Source organism: Protobothrops mucrosquamatus, unplaced genomic scaffold (assembly GCF_001527695.2).
Source record: "Protobothrops mucrosquamatus isolate PMUCROS unplaced genomic scaffold, P.Mucros_1.0 scaffold4121, whole genome shotgun sequence".
Lineage (NCBI taxonomy): Eukaryota > Metazoa > Chordata > Lepidosauria > Squamata > Viperidae > Protobothrops > Protobothrops mucrosquamatus.
Window position 1 is genome coordinate 25,970 of NW_015390049.1, and position 21,159 is coordinate 47,128.

At 41.6% G+C, this 21,159-nt stretch overlaps 1 protein-coding gene across 1 annotated transcript in view; it reads right to left on the reverse strand.

Moving 5' to 3' along the window:
- LOC107298602 (connector enhancer of kinase suppressor of ras 2-like) overlaps positions 1–21,159 on the reverse strand; it is a gene marked incomplete at its 5' end in the record, with an annotated part of 62,751 nt that overhangs the window by 4,419 nt on the left and 37,173 nt on the right. Inside the window, 3 exons of the mRNA XM_029286574.1 lie at positions 7,425–7,636; positions 8,281–8,414; positions 15,108–15,254. Coding sequence (XP_029142407.1) covers positions 7,425–7,636; positions 8,281–8,414; positions 15,108–15,254 — 493 coding nt within the window. The remainder of the gene's footprint in view (positions 1–7,424; positions 7,637–8,280; positions 8,415–15,107; positions 15,255–21,159) is intronic.

A 21,159-nucleotide genomic window follows, 5' to 3' on the forward strand; every position in this document is an offset into this window, starting at 1 on the left:
CGGCCGCATTTTGGACTAGGGGAAGTTGGGAGGCATGAGAAGAAGAGGGCAACACAGCCCTCTACAGATTTCAAGCTGCCGTCATGGCGAGAGATAAATTGTGACAGTTTATTGATTTGTGACATATTCACTGATTCTTTTGCCTATTAAATAAGACACTCTTAATTCAGACTGTCATTAGGCATTCTGAAAAGTTCAGACTGTTTTGATTCCCCCCCCCCCCAGTTTCTGATTGCAGTCTTATGCTGTGTGATGAGAGCAATTATAATTTATTTATCTGGCTGCTTTATTAAAATGAACTTTGCGATAATCAGTGACATATTCACAAAGCGGGGAAGGGGCAGAATTTAGCAAAATAAAACCTGCATTCCGGAAGCTTTATGTTGCTAAATATGCAACAAGGTTTGCTTAGAAACACAGAGGTGGCACACAACTGACAGTAGGCTTTTTAGTGACCATTCAAAGTTACAACGGCACTGGGGAAAAAAAAGACTTATGGCTTTTTTTCATACTTATGACCGTTGCAACATCCCTGTGGTCACATGATCATAATTTAGGCACTTGGCATCACATTTATGATGGTTGCAGTGTCCCTGGGTCACGTGATCCCTTTGTGTGACCTTCTGACAAGCCAACTCAATGGGCAAACAGCTGTGAACTGGGTGGGTTTCCAACTGCCCAAAATTATGTGGTTGTGGGACTGTGGGGGAGGATGGCTGTCGGAACAGTTCAAAACTGGGCTGTACAGGAGTGGCCAAAATTGTGGAAACCTTTTGGAAAAGTGTATAGTAGAAATGCCACCTTTGGTTAAGTTTCCACCAATTTTTCTTCTAATTTCTTTATAACTGTAGCCTGGTTCACTTCATAATACTATTTTACATCGCTTTCTGGGCAACAAGTCAACTCTTTGCACCATGATTTTAATTTTATTTCGTTTTATAGGCTCACTAAATGAAAGAACACAAAAAAACCCAACCAACTTGAGAGCGGATCACATAACACACTGACAAATGTCCTCCTCTCAGCTTCAATACATGACATCAATAACTGAATCCTACCGTGATCTGATTGGCTCATTGCCAAAACAAGATGACCCCAGACTGGCTCTCTAAACACTCACGCTCATTGGCTACAGTCGGATGAAGGAAAGCTACCTGAGATCAACCTAAGCAAGTTGTGCTTCCTTTTTCTGATTATTTGGCTATCACGTTTCATAGAATACAGATAATTGAACAAACTATGTTGCATTACCTTCTTGATTAAATTATCTTTTCATTGATATATAATTTTATGGTACCACTCCCCCCAAAAAGTGGTGTTATTAGCTATCAAACCTCAAAAATACACTTTTGGGAAAAGTGTATTTTTGAGGTTTGATGGCTAATAACACCACTTTTTGGGAGGTTTCCACAATTTTGGCTACTACTGTAAGTAGATCTGAGAAGGTCCGAGGTAACTTCGAAATGTTGTGAACTGACTGGCTGTAAGTCAAGCACTATCTGTCCATGATCAGGATTCTCTTCACCCCTCCCTTTTTTCCCTGCAGATGTTTCATTTTTATTTGAAAGCGAGAAAGTGTTGTGTGTGAAAATTACTTGGCCAATGCACCGCAAGTAATCTCAGATTGCATTTCTGATTCCATTCACAAGATAGAAACAACTCCCCCCCCAAAAAAAAGATGGATGACCTTTCTTTAGAACAGGGGTGTCCAACTGGACAACTTTACAACTTGTAGGACTTCCACTCCCAGAATTCCCCAGCCAGAATTCTGGGAGCTGAAGTCCACAAGTCTTAAAGTTGCCAAAGTTGGACGCCCTTGTTTTAGAACGATGCAAAACATACTGGACCATTTCGGAAGAAGTTTTTTTTTTGGGGAAAAAAAATCACTTTTCCCATCCTTTCTTTCTGAGAAAGCTCTGAAACTATGGCGGTAGATAATATGTATGCTCAGATTCTGCATTTGAGTCTTAAGGTGCAGCGTTCTCTGTGCTTGGAATGTCTGATTGACAGATGCTTCATTACCTGACTAGGTAGCACCTTCACTGCTATTCTTTTGGAGGCATAAGATTTGATCAGTTGTAGGGAATGTATAATTGCCATCTTATCAAACTTGTATATAATTGGATAGTCCACACCGTTGAGCATTGTTCTTATGTGATTGACATCTCATTATCTGATTGTCGTTATGCTGATGCAATGCCTTCTCTTGCTTGTCTGGGTATTAATTAATAGTTTGTAGGTAAAAGGAGGCGTTACTGTGATCTGTTCTCTTTTCTCTTTGATCATAGAAGAAATTACATATGCAGGTAATGAGATGCCTGTAGATGACAGCGAATCCTTACAACTTATCTACAGCTGACATGGACCCTTCACTGGTGCAGCATTTGAGCCGACACAAAATCTAGAAGGTGTTAGATTAGGAAATTAACTAAAGGTCTCTTTTTTTAAAACCGCAAGTTATGCGTTTCACCAAAATCTAGGACATTTAATGAGTTGAGTTTTAGCCGTTTTCACGTACAGTCAGCAGGGCGAGAGAGGTGTTGATAAAGTCATTCTGTTTGCAACTGGAGTGTGAACCAATCCATGTTTATATTATTCAGCTAATACCCAAACAGAAAACAATTCCCTGAATTTTGTGACACGGTTTGCCAAGTACATTGAGTAAAACTCACAAACAAAAAAACAGGGTACAACTGGAGAACTGGGTGTCAAACTAAATACACATTTTAGGCCAAGCTTTTCTTTTAAAAAGAATTCTCAAGAATTATTCTCAATAATTGTCAAATAATATCCAGTGCTACGTGCAGTTTTTGTTGTCCAGCTTTGACTCCAAGCAGAATTAGTGTCATGGCTGTCTCGCTACACACCTCTGCTTGCAACCAGACAACAGAAACTGGGAGAGGGGAGAGAAAGTATTGGAATGCAAGGGAAGATTGGGAGAGAACTGAGGAATGCAAGTGAGCCAATGTAGCCTGGGACAGTCTCAACACTCCAAGGTCAAATGCTGGGAAAACTCTGAAGTTGTCAGAATCCAATTATATTTCATCTCTAGTTATCAACTATGGAAACCCCCATTTCTGCCTTCTCTGGATTCTGTCATACGATGAAGGGAAGGGGGTGAACAAAGGGGCTTTATGGCCCTCACTTCCTTCAGTATACTTCAAAGGGACTGGATGTGGATATCACCAAAAGGACTAACAATAACAATGGGGCCATTACCTTTCATGTAATCCTTTCTGAAGTCTTTACTCCCGGCAGTGAGGAAAAGGGGGTGGGAATGTAATGCCTGGGACTGTCGCTGGAAGAAGGGGGTGATGGGGTGGGGCTAATGGGGGATCCCTTAAAACCTTGAATGGGAGAGCTTGGACCCCAAGTCCTGTCTAGAATGCCTGCAACCAGCTTTCTCTTAATAAAGATGCCTGTTGGAAGAAATATTCCAAGAGTTCTGTCTTCTTAAGATGCAAAGTAGGATGGTTCCTTATAGAAGTGCTCAGATGGTTCCCAAAACAACATGAATGCAATTGATCGATGGACAATGAACTGTGGGGAGGTCCAAGGGAAAAATGAGATTTTACCTATGCTGGTTTTTAGAACTGGCTTTGCTACTTCTGTGCCTATGTGGAATTATCAATAAAGTTATACTCTTGGTAAAATAACATCCCAAGAGTTTCTTTTGCTGCGTTTACCAATGGGACGGTTGTCTATTCGCTGCATTGTAAAGCTATCGCACATTTCCTTTGCATCCAACTATATGTTTTCAAAAGCACCTTGGACTTGACCTATTTACAAGCTTTTTTTAACATCTGCTAAAGGGGAAGGTGCAGATGTTTTCCCCAAAGACATGGAGATACACTTCCACATCCTTATTACTTTTTTTTTTAACCTCTGTGTTACATCTGGATCCCGTTCTTCCTGCAAAAGCTCAGGGCACGTTCTCTGACCTCAGCTGACCTTCAAAAGCTAAGTAATAACTTGCTAATAGTTGGATCTGGGATGGCCAGAAAAATCACAGAGTTGTAGATTAGACTGGAAAATTTGGAAAATGATCAAACGTTTTCTTCCTTGTAGAGATCTGGTCCTTCCCCTTTCTAGCATCCACATGGAACTTTCCAAAAGGCAACTGGACTTTCTTGGTTTTTTTTTCCTTGAAAATGTTTCGCTTCTCATCTAAGAAGCATCTTCGGTTCTCCCGTTCAGATCTGAAGAAGCTTCTTAGATGAGAAGTGAAAGGTTTTCAGGGAAAAAACCCCAAAAGTCCAGTTGTCTTTTGGAAAAGCACCTTTGGGACAACCATGACCTGGATGATTGAGAATCTCCATAGACCCTCATATGGAACCCCTGAGGATTATAATCTATATGCTGACAATATCCAACTGTCCAGGGCTGCCTCTGGAGATAGAGAAAAGACCATCAGTGTCTTAATCCACTGGATTAAGTGAGTGTCTGGATAAGCAAAAGAGGTTGAAACTGAACCGAATTCTTCTCGATTCACCTGTGGAGATGGTTACCAGCATGAAATTCCCGGGTGTGCAGCTAACGAGTAGACTGGCTTGGTCGCTCAACAGTGAGAAACTGGTGAAGCGGGCACAGCAGCGCCTGCATTTTCTGCGCCGCATGAGAAAAGCACATCTTCCTTCCCCTGTCCTGACCACTTTCTACAGGGCGACAATTGAGAGCATCCTGTCATATAGCATCACAGTCTGGTTTGGAAGCATCACTGCTTCAGACAGGAAGGCGGTGCAGAGAGTGGTGAGAATGGCCGAAAAGATCATTGGCAGCTCCCTCCATCCCATCCAGGACATAGCACAGAAGCGCTGCTTGAGCAGGGTCCATAAGATTAGCTGGGACACCACACATCCTCTTCACAACCTGTTTTCCTTGTTACCTTCTGGGAGGAGGGGGCTTCGTGGTATCCGTAGCAGAACATCCAGATTCAGCCAGAGTTTCATTCCATACAGCAGTAACCTTGCGAACTCTCAAGCTTCCTCCTTCTGTTACATATTCAAGATGGACAGTATTTAATATTTATTTGCTACGTATATGTAGGGATGTGGGTCTGTATGTGTGTTGTTCATAGTACGTTTAGGTGTGTGTCATGTACAGTATGTGTTTCACTTTGAGAGCGGGCAACTAAATTTCATTTTTGATGTGTGCCATTGTGCCCACAGTATAAAAAATGACAATAAAGGTTATCTTATCTTATCTGTTTGTTTACCACACAACTCCAATGTTTCTCTTGTGATCTCTTGATAGCTTAGCACTGTCTCTGTAACAGCACATCTGTCTCTTGGGGACACTCCCGGTCTCATGGCAACAGATAAAAACAGAGTGAAAGGCTGTGGCCAGGAAGGCTTTTGCTCAGCTTTGTTGATGTATCAGTTGCTGTCCTACTCAGACCCACAAGGACCTTGTAATTATAACTCATGCTCTGATCATCGTCCATTTGTACTAATGCAATGCTCTCTCCATGGAGCTGCCTTTGAAGAGCGCCCTGAAGCTTCGGTTGATTCAGAATGAGTGCTGGCTGTGCACATCTGGCTCCACCGACGTTGTAACTGTACTTATAGTTGTGAAGACCGGGACCGGACCAAGGAATAAGCGTAGACTCATGTTAAGTTTCATAACGAAAATTGGAAAGTTCTGGATTTTCTGGACCGTCATGAATGTCCTGACAGAAAAAGTGGTCCAGAGTTGGTCAGGTAATGTATGTGCTGTCCTCTCCAAGGGTGACCAGGGGGGGGACATTTGTGCAAAGTGTGTGGGGTGAGGCTCCCAGGGCAGGGTGGTGCAGTGGTTAGAATGAAGTACTGTAGGCTAATTCTGCTGACTGCCGACTGCCAGCAGTTCGGCAGTTTGATCCCGACTGGCTCAAGGTTGACTCGGCCTTCCATCCTTCTGAGGTCGGTAAAATGAGGACCCAGATTGTTGGGGCGAATATGCTGACTCTGTAAACCGCTTAGAAAGGGCTGTGAAGCACTGTGAAGCGGTATATAAGTCTAAGTGCTATTGGTAAGTGGGAATGGAAGGGAGGGAGGGAGGGAGGGAGGGAGGGAGGAAGGAAGGAAGGAAGGAAGGAAGGAAGGAAGGAAGGAAGGAAGGAAGGAAGAGCTGTAGTGGTGCAGTGGTTAGAACTCTGCCCGCCTGCCAGGAGTTCAATCCTCACCTGCTCAAGGTTGACTCGGCCTTCCATCCTTCTGAGGTCGGTAAAATGAGGACCCAAATTGTTGGGGCCAATATGCTGACTCTATAAACCGCTTAGAAAGGGTTGTGAAGCACTGTGAAGCGGTATATAAGTCTAAGTGCTATTGCTATTTTTGCTTGGTGCCCCTGGGCACTTTGCAATAGCCTCCACCCAGATGCTCTGCACTCAGGGTATTCGCTAAACCATAAAAATGAAGTTTTGTCAGACACACTTTGAATTATGAACGCTGCTGGTTATAGCGCTGTGCCTACTCAGATTTGTTATTTGATTATCTTGTTTGATTTGTTTTTATTGTGGACATTTTATTCTTTGTACTGATGGAAATGGTAAACCTCAGAGAGTCTCTCTGCAGCCGGGATAAATCCAATAAATAAACAGGAGGATAGCTAAGCTCAAACAGACACATTGTCACAAACAAATTCTCATTTCCTTAGTGTGTTATGATACAGGCTCTTCATGCTCCAACTCTTCCACTCCACCCCCTGCCCTTGTAGAAATCCAGAGGAACTGGGAAAATTCCCAGGAAAGCACACCATATTTTCTGAGTAATATCTCTAACATTTAAAATATTTCCTTTTGTAATTTTGTAAGAACCTCTAACCTCACCCACTGGTGCTTAGCACAAAAGACATACTTCCCAAAAGTAAGACAAGAAGGAATCTAGGCATGTGAATTTGTTTTGAAGAGCAGAATGTGGATACTACAATCCATTTTTGGCCTTCCTGAAACTTCCTTCATTTCAGGACTATATTTAAGAGTTTGGGAAGAATCCTAGAAAACCACTTCTAAGTTTTGCAATCCTCACCAATGCATTGCAAAACATCCATGGACCCAAACAGACAACCTTACTACCTCTCAGTATTTGGAGATGAAGAGAAGATATGTTAACCTTTGGTTTTAAGGTCTTGGATAAAGAAAGAGCTTTACCAGGCCTTTGTTAGCTCTCTTCTCCCCAGAAATGACTGGAAGAGAATGATACCTTGATGTTTAGAAGGTCCTAGCATCTTCAAGAAACTCAAAGAAAGATGCCTGTCTGAAACTTTAAGAGTGTCCACCTACTGTGCCGCAGACATACTGGGAAATGTCCAAGAATTCCCAGGTAACCATATCAATCGTTACGCTGGCTGGAAGAGTTGCAGACCCAGTCTATCTAAACACTTCCAGATGGAACAAAGATGACATACAAACAAAGATTCAGAAAGGCCCGATCCAGCAAGCATACCATGCGTAGGTGTCTTTTCTCTTCTCCGCACCCCTGTCACTCTACCTCTTTCGTATTCAGAACTCATGGGATGGTCCTCGCCTTCAACTAACGTGTAATACTTTCCGCTTTCTTGTTCCAAGAAGTAGCTTGGAGATTCCGAACCTTTCATTCCAGACTTCCCAATCCCGTATTTGCTGATTTCATCACATGACACAAGGCCGATGTCATCCCTAGGAAGAAAAGAGAGAAACAGCAAGATGGGTACCAAAGAAGCAGGAGATAATTTTCCAACCTTGATAGAAATAAAGATGATGCACTTTTCACAGGTCCAGGAAAGGTAATTTAGGGTCCCCACAGTTGTTTGAACTACAATTCCTGACTGGCTGTCCCAAAGGTGCTTTTTCCAAGAAACAGTTCTGAAGAAGCTTCCTGGATGAGAAGTGCAATATTTTCGAAGAAGGAAACCAAGAAAGTCCAGTTGCCTTTTGGAAAAAGCACCTTTGGGACAACCATGACCTGGAGGATGAAAATCTCCATAGACATGGAGGCGCCAAGCCTTTTTTTCCCTAAGGGATCAGATTGGGGCAGATCTGACAAAATGTATGTCTCTGTTACCTGGTTTTGATGTTCCCAGAGAGATCCAGATGGCCCCTGTTGAGAAACAGCATGTTTGACTAAGCTGGATCTTGGCCTAATCTGGCCTGCTGTGTGCTCAGTAGGACTGAAACAATAGCTAGTGTGTAGAAGTTCTACATTAAGGGTGACTTGTGTCTCGTCGACTTCAGCAACTCTAAGGGCAGCCCATTCATTCTGTTGTCAAGGACGGAGTTATCATTCTAAACAGCCAAGGTCATCAGTCACAGGTAAGATATACCTGGGGCCGTAGAGTCCTGAGACAGGGGAGAAGATAAAAACATCTTGCAGAGTTGAGTTGTCCATTTTGGAGTTCATGCCCATTGTGCTGGTTGGTGTGGTAAAGCTGCTGGTTGGGCTGGTTGGGATCACAGGCTGGAAAGGGGGTGGGGTGGGGGGTGGGGGTAGGAGGAGAAAGAGAGAAAAAGAGAAAATGCTAAATAAACTCTCCCACGTTGTTTCACTGTAACAAAATTGATGCATCGTCCCGAAGGGCAGGGTTGACGTGTTGAAAACTCTCACCTTCTGGATTGATAACAGCAAAAATCTCTCTCCAACAGATATTTCATTTGACTATCTATTAACTGGAAGCCCTTAGTTATTTAGAAGAGACTGGTGTAATAGAAGCAAATTATTATTTTTTCCTCCAGAGAATAATTGTTTATGCAACATGCACACCCATACACATCTACGCGCAGAGACTTAATCCTGGAAAGCAGCAGTTGGCTTGTGGCTCTAACACACAGTGACTCGAGATGAACCATTAGTAGAAATCATCTCCAGTTTATAGACGTTCATACAATAATCGGATATTGGAACTCGGTGCCTAAAGGCGATTGGTCCCATTAAAGCTTAGACAGGGATGCATAAACACCATGCATTAATTTTGAAAGGGACTTTTTAAAGAAATCAAACATCTTCCTTTAAGATATTTAGAAGCAAGGACACTTTGGGAATAGTATGCAGATTGGATGTACTGCAATCGCCATTCATAAGAATTATTATTAAAGTGTCTCAGAAATTACTTAGTCTGTTGAGCAGGAAAAACACAGTCTCTTGTGCCCTGTGGCTTCCAGGGTCAATTGTAATATGGATGATGGAACATTTCCACAGGGCGTCTACATCTGTAGTAAGGAATTTGCCTGAACAAACAGAAGCCAGAATACAAGATTTTGTATTCTTCCAGAATCAAGATCATGTGAAGTGGGTCTCCTCAGGGTGCCATCAGCCAGAGAGTGCCGGCTGGCGACCCCCAGGGGGAGGGCCTTCTCGGTGGGAGCTCCCACCCTCTGGAACGAACTACCCCCAGAGATCCGGGTGATCCCGGATCTCCCTTCCTTCCGCCGCGCCCTTAAGACATGGCTATTTCAACTAGCAGGACTGGCCTAAGGGCTTTAAAAATCGCCCCAAAATTTTTGTTAAAATTTAATTGTAAGGCCAAATCTAATATTTCATTTTAATTATGTTTTTTAACGATAGTATTGGGGTATTTTTTGTATTTGTTTTTATCAGGCTGTCAGCCGCCCTGAGTCCGCAAGGAGAAGGGCGGGGTAAAAATTCAATTAAATAAATAAATAAATAAAATAAATAATACCACTTTATAATGCCTTGGTAAGACCACACTTGGAATACTGCATCCAGCTTTGGTCACAATGCAAAACAGATGTTGAGACTCTGGAAAGAGCGCTGAGAAGAGCAACAAAGATGAGTAGGGGACTGGAGGCTAAAACATATAAAGAACAGTTGCTGGAATTGGGTATGCTGAGTTTAATGAAAAGAAGGACTAGGGGTGACATGATACCAATGCTCCAATATTTGAGAGACTGTGACAAAGAAGAGAGGGTCAACCTATTCTCCAAGGCAACAGAAGGCCAGACAAGAAACAATGGATGGAAACTAATCAAGGAGAGAAGCAAGAACAAGAACTAAGAACAAATTTCCTGACAGTTAAAACAATTAATCAGTAGAACAACTTGCCTACAGAAGTTGTGAATGCTCCAACATTGGAAGTTTTAAGGAAGAGATTGGACAACAATTTTTCTGAAACGGTATACTGTTTCCTTCCTGAGCAGGGAGTTGGACTAGATGACCTCCAAGGTCCCTTCCAACTCTGTTCTGTTATTTTCCTGGACATTTTGTGACTGTTCAGTCTTTGCCTTTCTAGTTCTCTCCCATGAAACAAGAGTTAAAGAGGGCCAAAGTAAGTGCCTTTAATTATTTTAGGGATGTGTGGATAAGTTTTAATACTGAGTATTTTTTAAAAAAAATTAATGAATATGCCTTTATGTACTGTATATGTAGCCAACAGGGCTTAATTTGGAAATGTATTCCTGCCACACCATATATTCAATTATACGTTTTGAATACGGAATATGTTGCTTTTCTGCTTACCCAAAATCAAAGTTAGGCGCTAATTGTCCATGAAATAGCCAATTCCCCTTTCCATAAATATTCATAACACAGTGGAATAATTTTTTAGGAGTATTTCTGTGTGAAGTCTGCTCAGCAATAAGCAATAAAGTGATAAGAGTGAAAAAAAACAACCCCAGAACTTATTTTGGAACCAAAACACTACCAAACGTCTATGAAAAGACATTTAGTCAAGAATCTATTTTGGTCCTGCAGCATGAAATCAGCTCACTCACCTTTGGCTGGTTCCACCAGAGGTGAGGGCTGCAACCTTAAGATAAAGGTTATTTTTTTTTTCTAATTAAAATCTGATGACATCAGCACAGAAAAACAACTTTGCTGTCAGAGGGTAATGACTCTTTGCTGTTATGGGAGCATTAAGACCAGCCAAAGAATCAGTGGGAAATCCTGAGAGAGACCCAAGAAGGATAAAATTTCATCAAGGCTTTATTTTACAGAGTCTCCAGCTCACCCATGTAGGGCTGTGGCTCACAATTAAAACATCACTAGTTTTAAATGAAAATGGCCATTGAGAAGATAGAGTGGAGATATTGAAAAGGTCAACACTAGAAGTAAAAGATGGAAATGACAAGGAAAGAGATTTATTTAAACAAGCTCCAGAAGGGCAAAATCTGTCAAGAGATGCTGGAATGGTGTCTTGTATCATAGATGCATTTGTCCTTGTGAAACCTCCCATGAAATGAAGGAGCAAAGCTGACTCCAAGACAGTGCTTAGTTGATCTCATCTGATCACCACAAGGTTTTTGAGTAGATGTCCCCAACTGTACTTTGAAACTGAGATGTGCTAAAGACATTTCAGCAAGGCATTGATTCTCCAAAGGGTGGGAAAGTCCTCTTTCATCTGAAACTCTTCATAGGTCCTCTCCTCTTGGGTTGCTAGCATGTGGGATGCAAATGGGGAACATCATCAGATCCCCCTTCCCAAATACACACAAAGAAGTCCAAGAGATTTACATCCTTCTATTTTCAAGTGTATAAAGCAGCATTTATTCACTGGCGACTGCTCAGGCAGTCCTTAAATCAATCCCACATGCCCAGTCAGGTGCGTTCTCGAAACGCAAGAATGGATGATGAGTGACAAGCCAGTTCATGCAAGGAGAAAATATTTCTCACTCTGAGAAATCTAAATATATTCTCCCCCACTCATCCAACGATCACTGTTCTGTTGTCATCACAATCCGTCAGTCAGCAGAGAGAACAGCCTGCCATAGACTCGCTACAAAAATCACAGGTAGTGCAATGAATCTGTTGGCAACGGGAAAGTTGAACCATCTTCCCAGGATACTTAAGCACAGAACAGGAGATCCCTTCTCAGTTTTGTTTTGAGAAGATGTACCTAAATGGCAACCTCAAACCCTCTCAAGACTGGACCAATCATTTGATTAACCAGACTGTTGGGAAACTGCCAGCTAGGCTGGAAGGAGGGGTCAAGGAGGGGTCAAGCTTGGAACTGTTGGACAGCCACAAAGGCATAAATGTGGTCTCTCCCAGAATTCATGAAGCCTTACCTGGCTGTTCCTAGAGGTAGGTAAGCAGTCTGGGGAGATTCTTGTAACTTAGGTAGAAGACAATAAAGTCACTTACTTTAGCTATTTATGGGAGAGGCAGGCTGGTTGCTTGTGGCTGATACACTGACTGATTCATGAACTTCACATTCAGGCTTAGAATGGGTAGAGAATGACATCTCCTGCCCTCTTTCTGACTCACCAGTCAGAGCAGCTGCTTCATGGCCTTTTACAATTTTTTCCCAGGAGCGGTCCAACCATTAGTCAGAAGGAACCAGCAACCTGGGTAAAACCCCTCTCTGTACTCCTAACTTGTTATTTGGAGCTACAAGTTCACTGCATCTAAGACACCCAGTTCTTTATGCTTGCTAAAAGAAGAATGGACATTATTTTCAGGGGAAAGGATTTCACTTGACTTCTGAATGATTGTGCAAGAGTTTGTGTTTTCTGCAAGGAGGGGAAGCCAGGCCAAAGTAGCCTATGCCGTGCCAAATTTGATTTGATTTAATTTAACATTTAAAATTGACTAATGTTTAATTTAATGAACAGAGTTTCTATGATGGCTCCCACCATTGTGTTAAATGCAACTGAATAATGTAATAATGACTTTCCTCATTTAATTAGCTGAAAATGCAATCACTATGATTTTCAGAATCTAACCATTCTATTTTTAGAGATGTCTAATTATAGAACCTTCTTAGACATAAAGAATGACTGTTAAGTGGCCAGTTTGAAGCCTCTAAGGGCTATACCTAAAGATTTTGAGGTGGGGGTGGTATAAACAGAATAACAGTGTTAGAAGGGACCTTGGAGGTCTTCTAGTGCAATCTTCTGCTGAAGCAAGAGACCCTACACCATACATGGTTATTCAATCTCTTCTTAAAAATCTCCAGAGATGGAGTATCAACAACATAACAGAATAACAGAGTTAGAAGGGACTTTGGGGGTCTTCTAGTCCAACCCCCCATTCAAGCAGGACACCCAATACCATTCCAGACAAACAGTTGTCCAGTCTCTTCTTAAAAGCCCCCAGTGATGGGGCACCCACAACTTCTGAAGGCAAGCTACTCCATCGATTGATTGCCCTGACTGTTAGGAAATTTCTCCTTAGTTCTAGGTTGGTTCTCTCCTTGACTAGTTTCCATCCGTTGTTTCTTGCCTTGCCTTCTGGTGCTTTGAAGAATAGGTTGACTCCCTCATTTTTGTGGCAGCTCCTGAGATATTGGAACATTGCTATCATGTCACCCCTAGTCCTTTTTTTCACTAGACTACAACTTTTGGAGGCAATGTTGAACCTTGCACGGTGCATACCTGAAAGCTAGTATTATTTACAGCATTGTGCAAAGGGTGGCAAATATTAAGTGATCTTTCTCTAAAGTCATGGTTGACTAACAAAAGAAAAACATAAAAACCAGCTTGGATCAGAGTTCTGTATTTGATGTTCCTAGTAAGTTGGGAAAAGCTGCTCTCAAGTCACAATTCTCTCTTTATCAAACTGCTGGGAGTTTGCTTTTTCAAATCCTTTTGAATGCCGTAGCAATCTAACAGGGACAACACTCAACCGCAATTCATGATAGCTTTGTTTTTTTTTTTTATACTGACAGATAAATAATATTTGTCTTTAAACTCATAATCGTTTGGCCTCCAAACCTGAAAAATAAGCAGGTTGGGATATCCAAGAGGGATTTAAAATTTCTTCTGAAAAGAATAGCTAGAAGGAAAGGGGAGAGAGAAGCAGCTGTGATATGATGGAAATGAAGAATAATATGATTTGATAGTATTGATTTTGCTCGTGAGAAAGAGAGAGAGATAGACTTGAATGAGGTGCAGTTGGCTAAGGGCAGCTGGTGGACAATGCAGGGCTTGTAATTGTATTCTTCCTCCGCTTGGAATCCCAGTAATAATAAAATAAAAAAAAGATATGAAAAGAAAGTCATTAGATTTATGCCTTCTCCTCTCGGAGGGATGATTAACAGAAAACGTATTGCACTCAGTTTCTAGGTCATTGCTGTTGTTGATAGAACCAGCCATTCAGGGTGGGGGGGAAAGGGTCTTCCACCTTCAAATCACATTGTAGCCATTTGGGGCTCAAGACCTATACCCATCTGCACCCAAGGGAACTTAACTTTTGAGTAAAATGTAGGAATGTGTTACTAATCCCTTGCAATCCGCAACACAGGAGTTCATAAAGGAGAAGAGGTTGTGCTCAGATCAGCAAGTTGTGGAAATGTGGAAGATACGTTATGACGCACCCAAAACTTTGAAGAACAAATGTGCCAAACGTATTTACTGGGTCTCCGTGGATATCTGGGAAACTCTCTGGCTGTTAGCCCAGTGAGGTGGTCCAGGCATGAAGCACAAAGTACTCGCTCTATCTTTGTCTAAGGAGATTCTCAATCATCCAGGTCATGGTTGTCCCAAAGGTGCTTTTCCAAAAGACAAGTGGACTTTCTTTGTGTTTCCTTGAAGACGTTTTGCTTCTTCAGTTCTATAGACCCATCACTGACCCCCAGAATGGAAGAAGCTTCTTGGATGAGAAGTAAAACATCTTCAAAAGCAAGAAAGTTCAGTTGCCTTTTGAAAAAGCACCTTTGAGTTGACTAAATGTGTTGCGTTGCATTGCATTGCATTGCGTTGAACTTAATTGCACTGCACTGCATTGTATTGTATTGTATTGTATTGTATTGTATTGCATTGTACTCTACTCTACTCTACTCCACTCTGCTCTGCTCTGCTCTAGCTGAAGAAGCTTCTTGGATGAAAAGTAAGACATCTTCAAAAGCAAGAAACTCCAGTTGCCTTTTGAAAAAGCTCCTTTGGGACAACCATGACCTGGATGACTTAGAATTTCCGTAGACAATAGATTTAGTCATTTGACCATATCAAAAATATAAAACTAATACAAATCACAAAACGTTCAAAGAAAATAATAGAACAAGCTCACAGCAAATCCTTCCCCCTACCGTTAACCCCAGTCTGATTTAAATCATCCTAATTCTCCCATTGTTGCTTCTCTACACGCCATTGTTAATGAGGATTGCTGACAGCGACACCACGCCCCCCAGACAAACAAGAGCCAGTGATGCATTTTTCAGAGTTCATTAAACAAAGACTCTGTCCAAGGTCATCTTACCTGGAGAGCAAGGGGTTTCCACCTGACGTTCTTGAGAAGTGCCGGAGCAGAAACAAGAGTATTCTGAGGTCGCTTCTTCAACGTTAAGATCACTCCATTTGGGTCTTCACGCAACGCATTGACCAGATTCTTTAATTGCCAGCCAACCTGAAAAGAAAATCCTATTGTGGAATTTTGAAAAGTCATTTTTTTCCTGCCTTTGGTTAGCTTTCTGTAACCAAGGCTGCTTTGATGTTAATATCTCAATCAATCAATCAATCAATCAATCAATCAATCAATCAATCAATTTATCATTACAGCCAAAGGCCAACACATAAATTAAACATTCAAATGAAACAAAACTAAACAGAACCAAACACAAGCAGACATAGCAATATATTACAATTCATGATGTCATCAATGGGAGACCAAGGTCTGCCTAGTTTTATAGACAGTATAACAAAACCTAGCTACCTTCAGAAAAACCGAATCATACTGACCTGACAATAAAAATAGATTTATAGTCTAATGCTGGATTAAAAACATGTAATAAAATTAATTATAAAAGATTATGAAAAAGATCTAAAATGTTTATTTATGTTTCTGGCGAATCCCCAGTGCTGCTGTGCAGAATCTAGCCACCTGCGCCATGATCACTGCCTGCTCGTCCTTAAGCAGCCACTGGAGATAAATACTTTCCTTATGTTAATATCGTGAATGAGGGATTCTCTAGGATTGACTTTACGTTATAAAGTGAGTGTGCAGAATTGACAGATGGGATTGCAAAAATCCAGATGACCACCAGGGAAGAAATACAGGATTAGATTTCTGTATGTCTTTGCTTTCACCTGGTGGTCATTAGTATGAGTGCAGATGTGTGCATCTGTGTTATGCAAAAAAGACATGATTGGAATCCCTCTATTTCAGGGGTAGACAACCTTGGCTCTTTTATGACTCGTGGACTTCAACTCCCAGAATTCCTGGGAGTCATAAAAGAACCAAGGTTGCCTACCCCTGCTCTATTTATTAAAGCAGCTCCTTCTTTTAACCAGAAAACAGCCTTGTGGCTGTTTTAACACTTGCGTTAATGTTGGCTAAGTGAGCCCTTAAAGTAGCCACAGCTTTATTTTAGATGAAATATGAAGCCTGGATTTCTTTTAAATACTTTTCACCATATACCCAACTGTAATATAGATCTCATATATCACTCTTGGCAAGAGTTGTGCAGTGCCTGTTAAGCATTTTGTTCCTTTCTCTTTAAGAAAAAAGGTAATATTTGTTTATTTTAATTTTTAAATAGGGCAATATTGTGATAAACAATCCATTGGCTCTAGCGTTACTTTTTAAAAATACAGACAGTGATGTACTGTTCTAATTTTTATATCCTCTAACAAACTGAATTATTGCTTTTAATTATCTTCTCTTCTGAAGGATCTCTCTTGTTTCACTGGAGGATTTTTAGCAGCAGCTTCAGAATAATTACAAAATGAATCCTTGCTGTTGTAATAGGATCTGTTAATTTGGGGGGTAGGGGAGAAATTGGAATGGGGAGTTTGGCGGAGGGAGCATGCATCTTGGAGAATAATATTGCTGCGGTTTCTTCAAGGTGTTTAATTAAAGATAAAACATCATTTATTTGAGCTATGGAAAAGTCCACGGAGGGAGAACGGAATTTATTAAGTTATTGCAAGTAATAACACTATTTGCAAATAAAGCTCCAGTAACACAGAGGGCCACATTTCTCTGTCTTGAAACTTAGAGGCATTATAAGCATTTTTTTGGTCTTAAAAAAAAGGGGGGAACAGTAAAAGAAATTCACCCCTTTACTTTCCAATGTGGAGGATCCTTTAAGTTTACAATCCCAGGAAAAGCTCTTTTGTTTGCATAAATAAACATTCCACCTTCCTATGAAATGCAATGTTTAAACAACATTTTGAAAGAGCCGTTAAGTAAACAGTTGGAACATATAAATGAAACAGAGTATTTTTTTCTATTAGCATGCATGGAACATTTCCAGAAGAAGCACTAACGCCGTGGTGGCGAACCTATGGCACGCATGCCACGGATGGCACGCAGAGCCCTCTCTGTGGGCACGTGTGCCATCGCCCCAGTCCTAGGCCTTCAGCTGGGTTTTATAAAACCTTTTCACTTTAGGCCTCCGCCACCGTGTGCAAAAAAAAAAAAAGGTTCAATCAATCAATCAATTTCAACTTCTCGCGGGGGAAAAAAAGATCTCACAAAGTTGGAATTGATTGATTGAACTTTTTAGTCCCACCCAGTCTGCCGTTACCACCGCAGCCACGCCCATCCAATGGGCCACACCCACCCAATGGGCCACACCCACCCAATGGGCCACACCCACCCGGCACTCGACGATGCATAAGTGGGTTTTGGGTTGCAGTTTGGGCACTCGGTCTCTAAAAGGTTCGCCATCACTGCACTAACGAGTCCAAGGGGCTGAGTTTGGAAAGACTTGGGGGGAAGGAAGCAACAGCTTCTTAGTATGGCTTCAAAGTTCACTCTGGAAACCTTGACAGACAAAGACAGACTTTCCACGATCATTGTCTTTACAGGTGGTCCTCGACTTACGACCACAATGGAGCCCAATATTTCTGCTGGGAAGCAAGACATTTGTTAAGTGAATTTGGCTCCATTTTACGATTTTTTTTACCATAGCTATTAAATGAATCACTGCAATTGTTAAGCAGTTGTTAAGTTCCTAACCCGGTTGTTCCCCACTGATTTTGCTTGTCAGAAGCTCACAAAAGGGGATCCCGTGACCCCAGACACTCTGAAACCGTCATAAATATGAGTCAGTTGCCAAGCATCTGAATTTTGATCACGTGACTGTGGGATGTTGCAACGGTTGTAAGTGTGAGAATTGGTCGTAAGTCTCTTTTATCCGTGCCGTTGTAATTTTGAAAGGTCATTAAAATGAACTGTTGTAAACTGAGGACTATCTGTAATTGCTTGAAAGGCTCAGCAGGAGAAGAAACACTCAGAGCCAGCCCTAATCAGTATTTAGACGGGCTGCCGTTATATATTCCTTCCTCGTTTTTCTGTTAGCCAAGCATTTTTCGTCTTTCATGGAACTTCTTGGGACTTTTCTTTTTCAGGAATTGCAATTTGCTATCCTGAAGATCTGTTTTTAGACCATCAACAATCCAGGCTAGGTTCCGTTGATTTTTCCATCTCTATTTGCATTCACACTTTGAGGCTCTCCCGAAGCCATTCTTCTGCAGTGCATGAAGAATTACACCGGACTAGGATCATTTTAGATTATTCAAGCATCTATCATGAACTCATTATTGGTATGTGAATGCTATGTTGCTTGATCATAATAATCTTGCCAATACTGAGAAAATAATCACCCCTGAGAACTTAAGGGAAGGAAAGTTGTATTTCTGGCTTCCTATTTAATTTTTGTGAGTTTTAAATAAATCCATAGTGACGAAGCTTTCTCTTGTGGCGCAGCAAAAACTGCTACAGAAGTTTTAAACAACACTAGTGGATTCACACCTTGTGTTAAATCAGAAGGTGGCTTGCTGGCTTTTGATTTAGCCCAACGTATGAACTAAAACCATGCCTTAACGTTAGAGGTAAAGAAGGCCATTGTCATTCATTCTGACAATTAACTTTTTTTAAAAAAAAATAAAGCTTGGCTTAGTATGATATATGATCTACAACCCCAACATTGTTTAATACTTGTTCCCCATGTCAGTATTGTACAGGTAGTCCACATTTTGGATAGAGAGGACCGCTGGTTTGAAAGAGGGGTCAAAGAGGCCATCTATGTCAAAACTGAACAGCCCTCTCTCAACAGAGGGGGAGGGATATGACCTCATCTATCTCCAGTCTACAACACGGTCCATTCAGCAGTTCCAAGAAGGCTCCACACTCAACTGCACTACTCAGGTGACCCCGAGGACACAGATAAACCTCCAGGTGGCCTCAATGACTCTCTAAAAGGATGCAAATGACCAGCTGTCTGCAAGGAGTATAAATCCTCCCATTCCCCACCACCCAGTCAGAGCTGAAGAAGCTTCTTGGATGAGAAGCAAAACGTCTTCAAAGAAAAACAAGAAAGTCCAGTTGCCTCATGAAAAATCATCTTTGGGATAAGAGACTGGACAGCCATTTGTCTGGAGTGGTATACGGCAGCGGTCTATATACCCAGTGGTGGGGAGAGGGGAACTGGTCTGTTCAAGTGGTTGCCCGGTGTGTGCACATACAGGTGTGCACACCAGTCTGCTGCTTGTGCACGTTGAGCACATGTGCTGGCCAGCCGTTTGTGCGGCCCGGTTCTGAACAGGCCACAGCCCGGTAGTGGGCTAGAACTGGAGGGTTGGGGACCCCTGGTATAGGGTCTCCTGCTTGAGCAGGGGATTGGACTAGCAGACCTCCAAGGTCCCTTATTCTATGTTCTATGCAGTGGTGGGATTCACCAAGTTCGCACCACTTCGGCAGAACTGGTAGCTAATTTTTGTGTTGCCCAGGCCCAGAACGGACTTCCGGAAGCGGCATCCACACAGAGAACCGGTTGTTCGCCTATTTGAATCCCACCACTGGTTCTATGGTCACTTTATGAAGTGCCAAAGAAGAGAAGAAGACACTGAACATAGCCCAGCCATGCTGTACGTGTAGTGAGATTTTTAAAGGTTAAAGAAAGCTGGAGGAAATCTTTGTCTTCTTTATCTTAAAAAAAGAAAAAAGGCAAGTATAATTCTTCCTTCCAGCCAGCCAGATTTTATTTGGGGGGAAAAAAATCCTTAGAAAAGAAGAACAGATGGGAAAAAAAACCCCAGCCCTGTTAAAGCAATGCAAGGGAGGACGAGATGCATAAGTCCATTCCCAGAGAAGCAAAGATGTAGTCTAAAACAGGAGAAAGAAAAGAAAAACACACACACACACAGATGCAAACAGCCTCTACCAGAGGCTGCCCTTTCAAAATGGTTATTGACGAGAAACGCAAGGGGTCTGCAAGTGCACAGTTCACATCCAGTCCTTTGGTGATGGATTTAACCTCATTTAGAATCGGATTGCAATACTAAATATATTTTGCCAGGGAGAAAATCACACTGAACGCAGTAGGATTCCGACTCAGTGAGCACACAGGCCTACACAATTATCAATACTGACTTTGCTCACATAAGTTCTGTTCTTTTCCTCCAGGCATAAACCCAATCATTTTCGAGCTGGTTTCTTTTAACCTAGAAAATGGTTTTGGCTATCAACGAATTGGGGCTTTATTTCTAAATTATTTCCCTCTCATCTCTCTGCCTTTAAGTTAGGTGCTGAAAAACACACACACACACACACACAAACCCCTCATCCTCCTGACATTTAATCGCAACCTGGAGAACCAGCGGCACTTTTGAAAAACTGGATATCAATGTTAAAAACCGAGAGCCTTGGCGAATTTCACTAGCTCCTTCTTGCCGGAGAATGTGAAATAATTAATGCCCCAAAGATAAATTGCTCTAAGAGGAAACCTTAATGAAGGAGTCATTAAAAACTAAAAATATATATAATTGAGGCCATCCGGCCCCAAGTGTCAGTAGGCCGAAATGGAAAGCTCTTAAAATGTGATTGATGATATTGCTGAGTATTGAATTTGGGCAAAAATAGAAAGGTGACGTCATGATGGACTGGAATTCTTGAGAATGGAAAATTAGAGACACATGCACACCAGCGTTGCCTTCTAAAAAAGGAGTCATTTCAATAGCCACCTTCCCAGCTAAGACATGGTAGCACCTTGATTTTACAAACATGCAAAACTTCTTTATGAGACTAGGACTTGGATGGTCCTCAACACAAACTGAACTTGGTTTTCTTGCAGACATTTCATTACCAAACTAGGTAACATCATCAGGGCTAGTGGTGTTTAGCAGTGATAATATTACCTAGTTTTGTAATAAAGCATCTGGGAAGATCTCTAGGACAATGTATGCTACGATGAAGAATTAATAGGTATAATTTTAGCAATAAGGCAAGTGGGTTGACGAGGATTAAGTTGACTGACAATTAACAGCAACAACATCTCCTATCGCACTCATCTATCTATAGATAAATT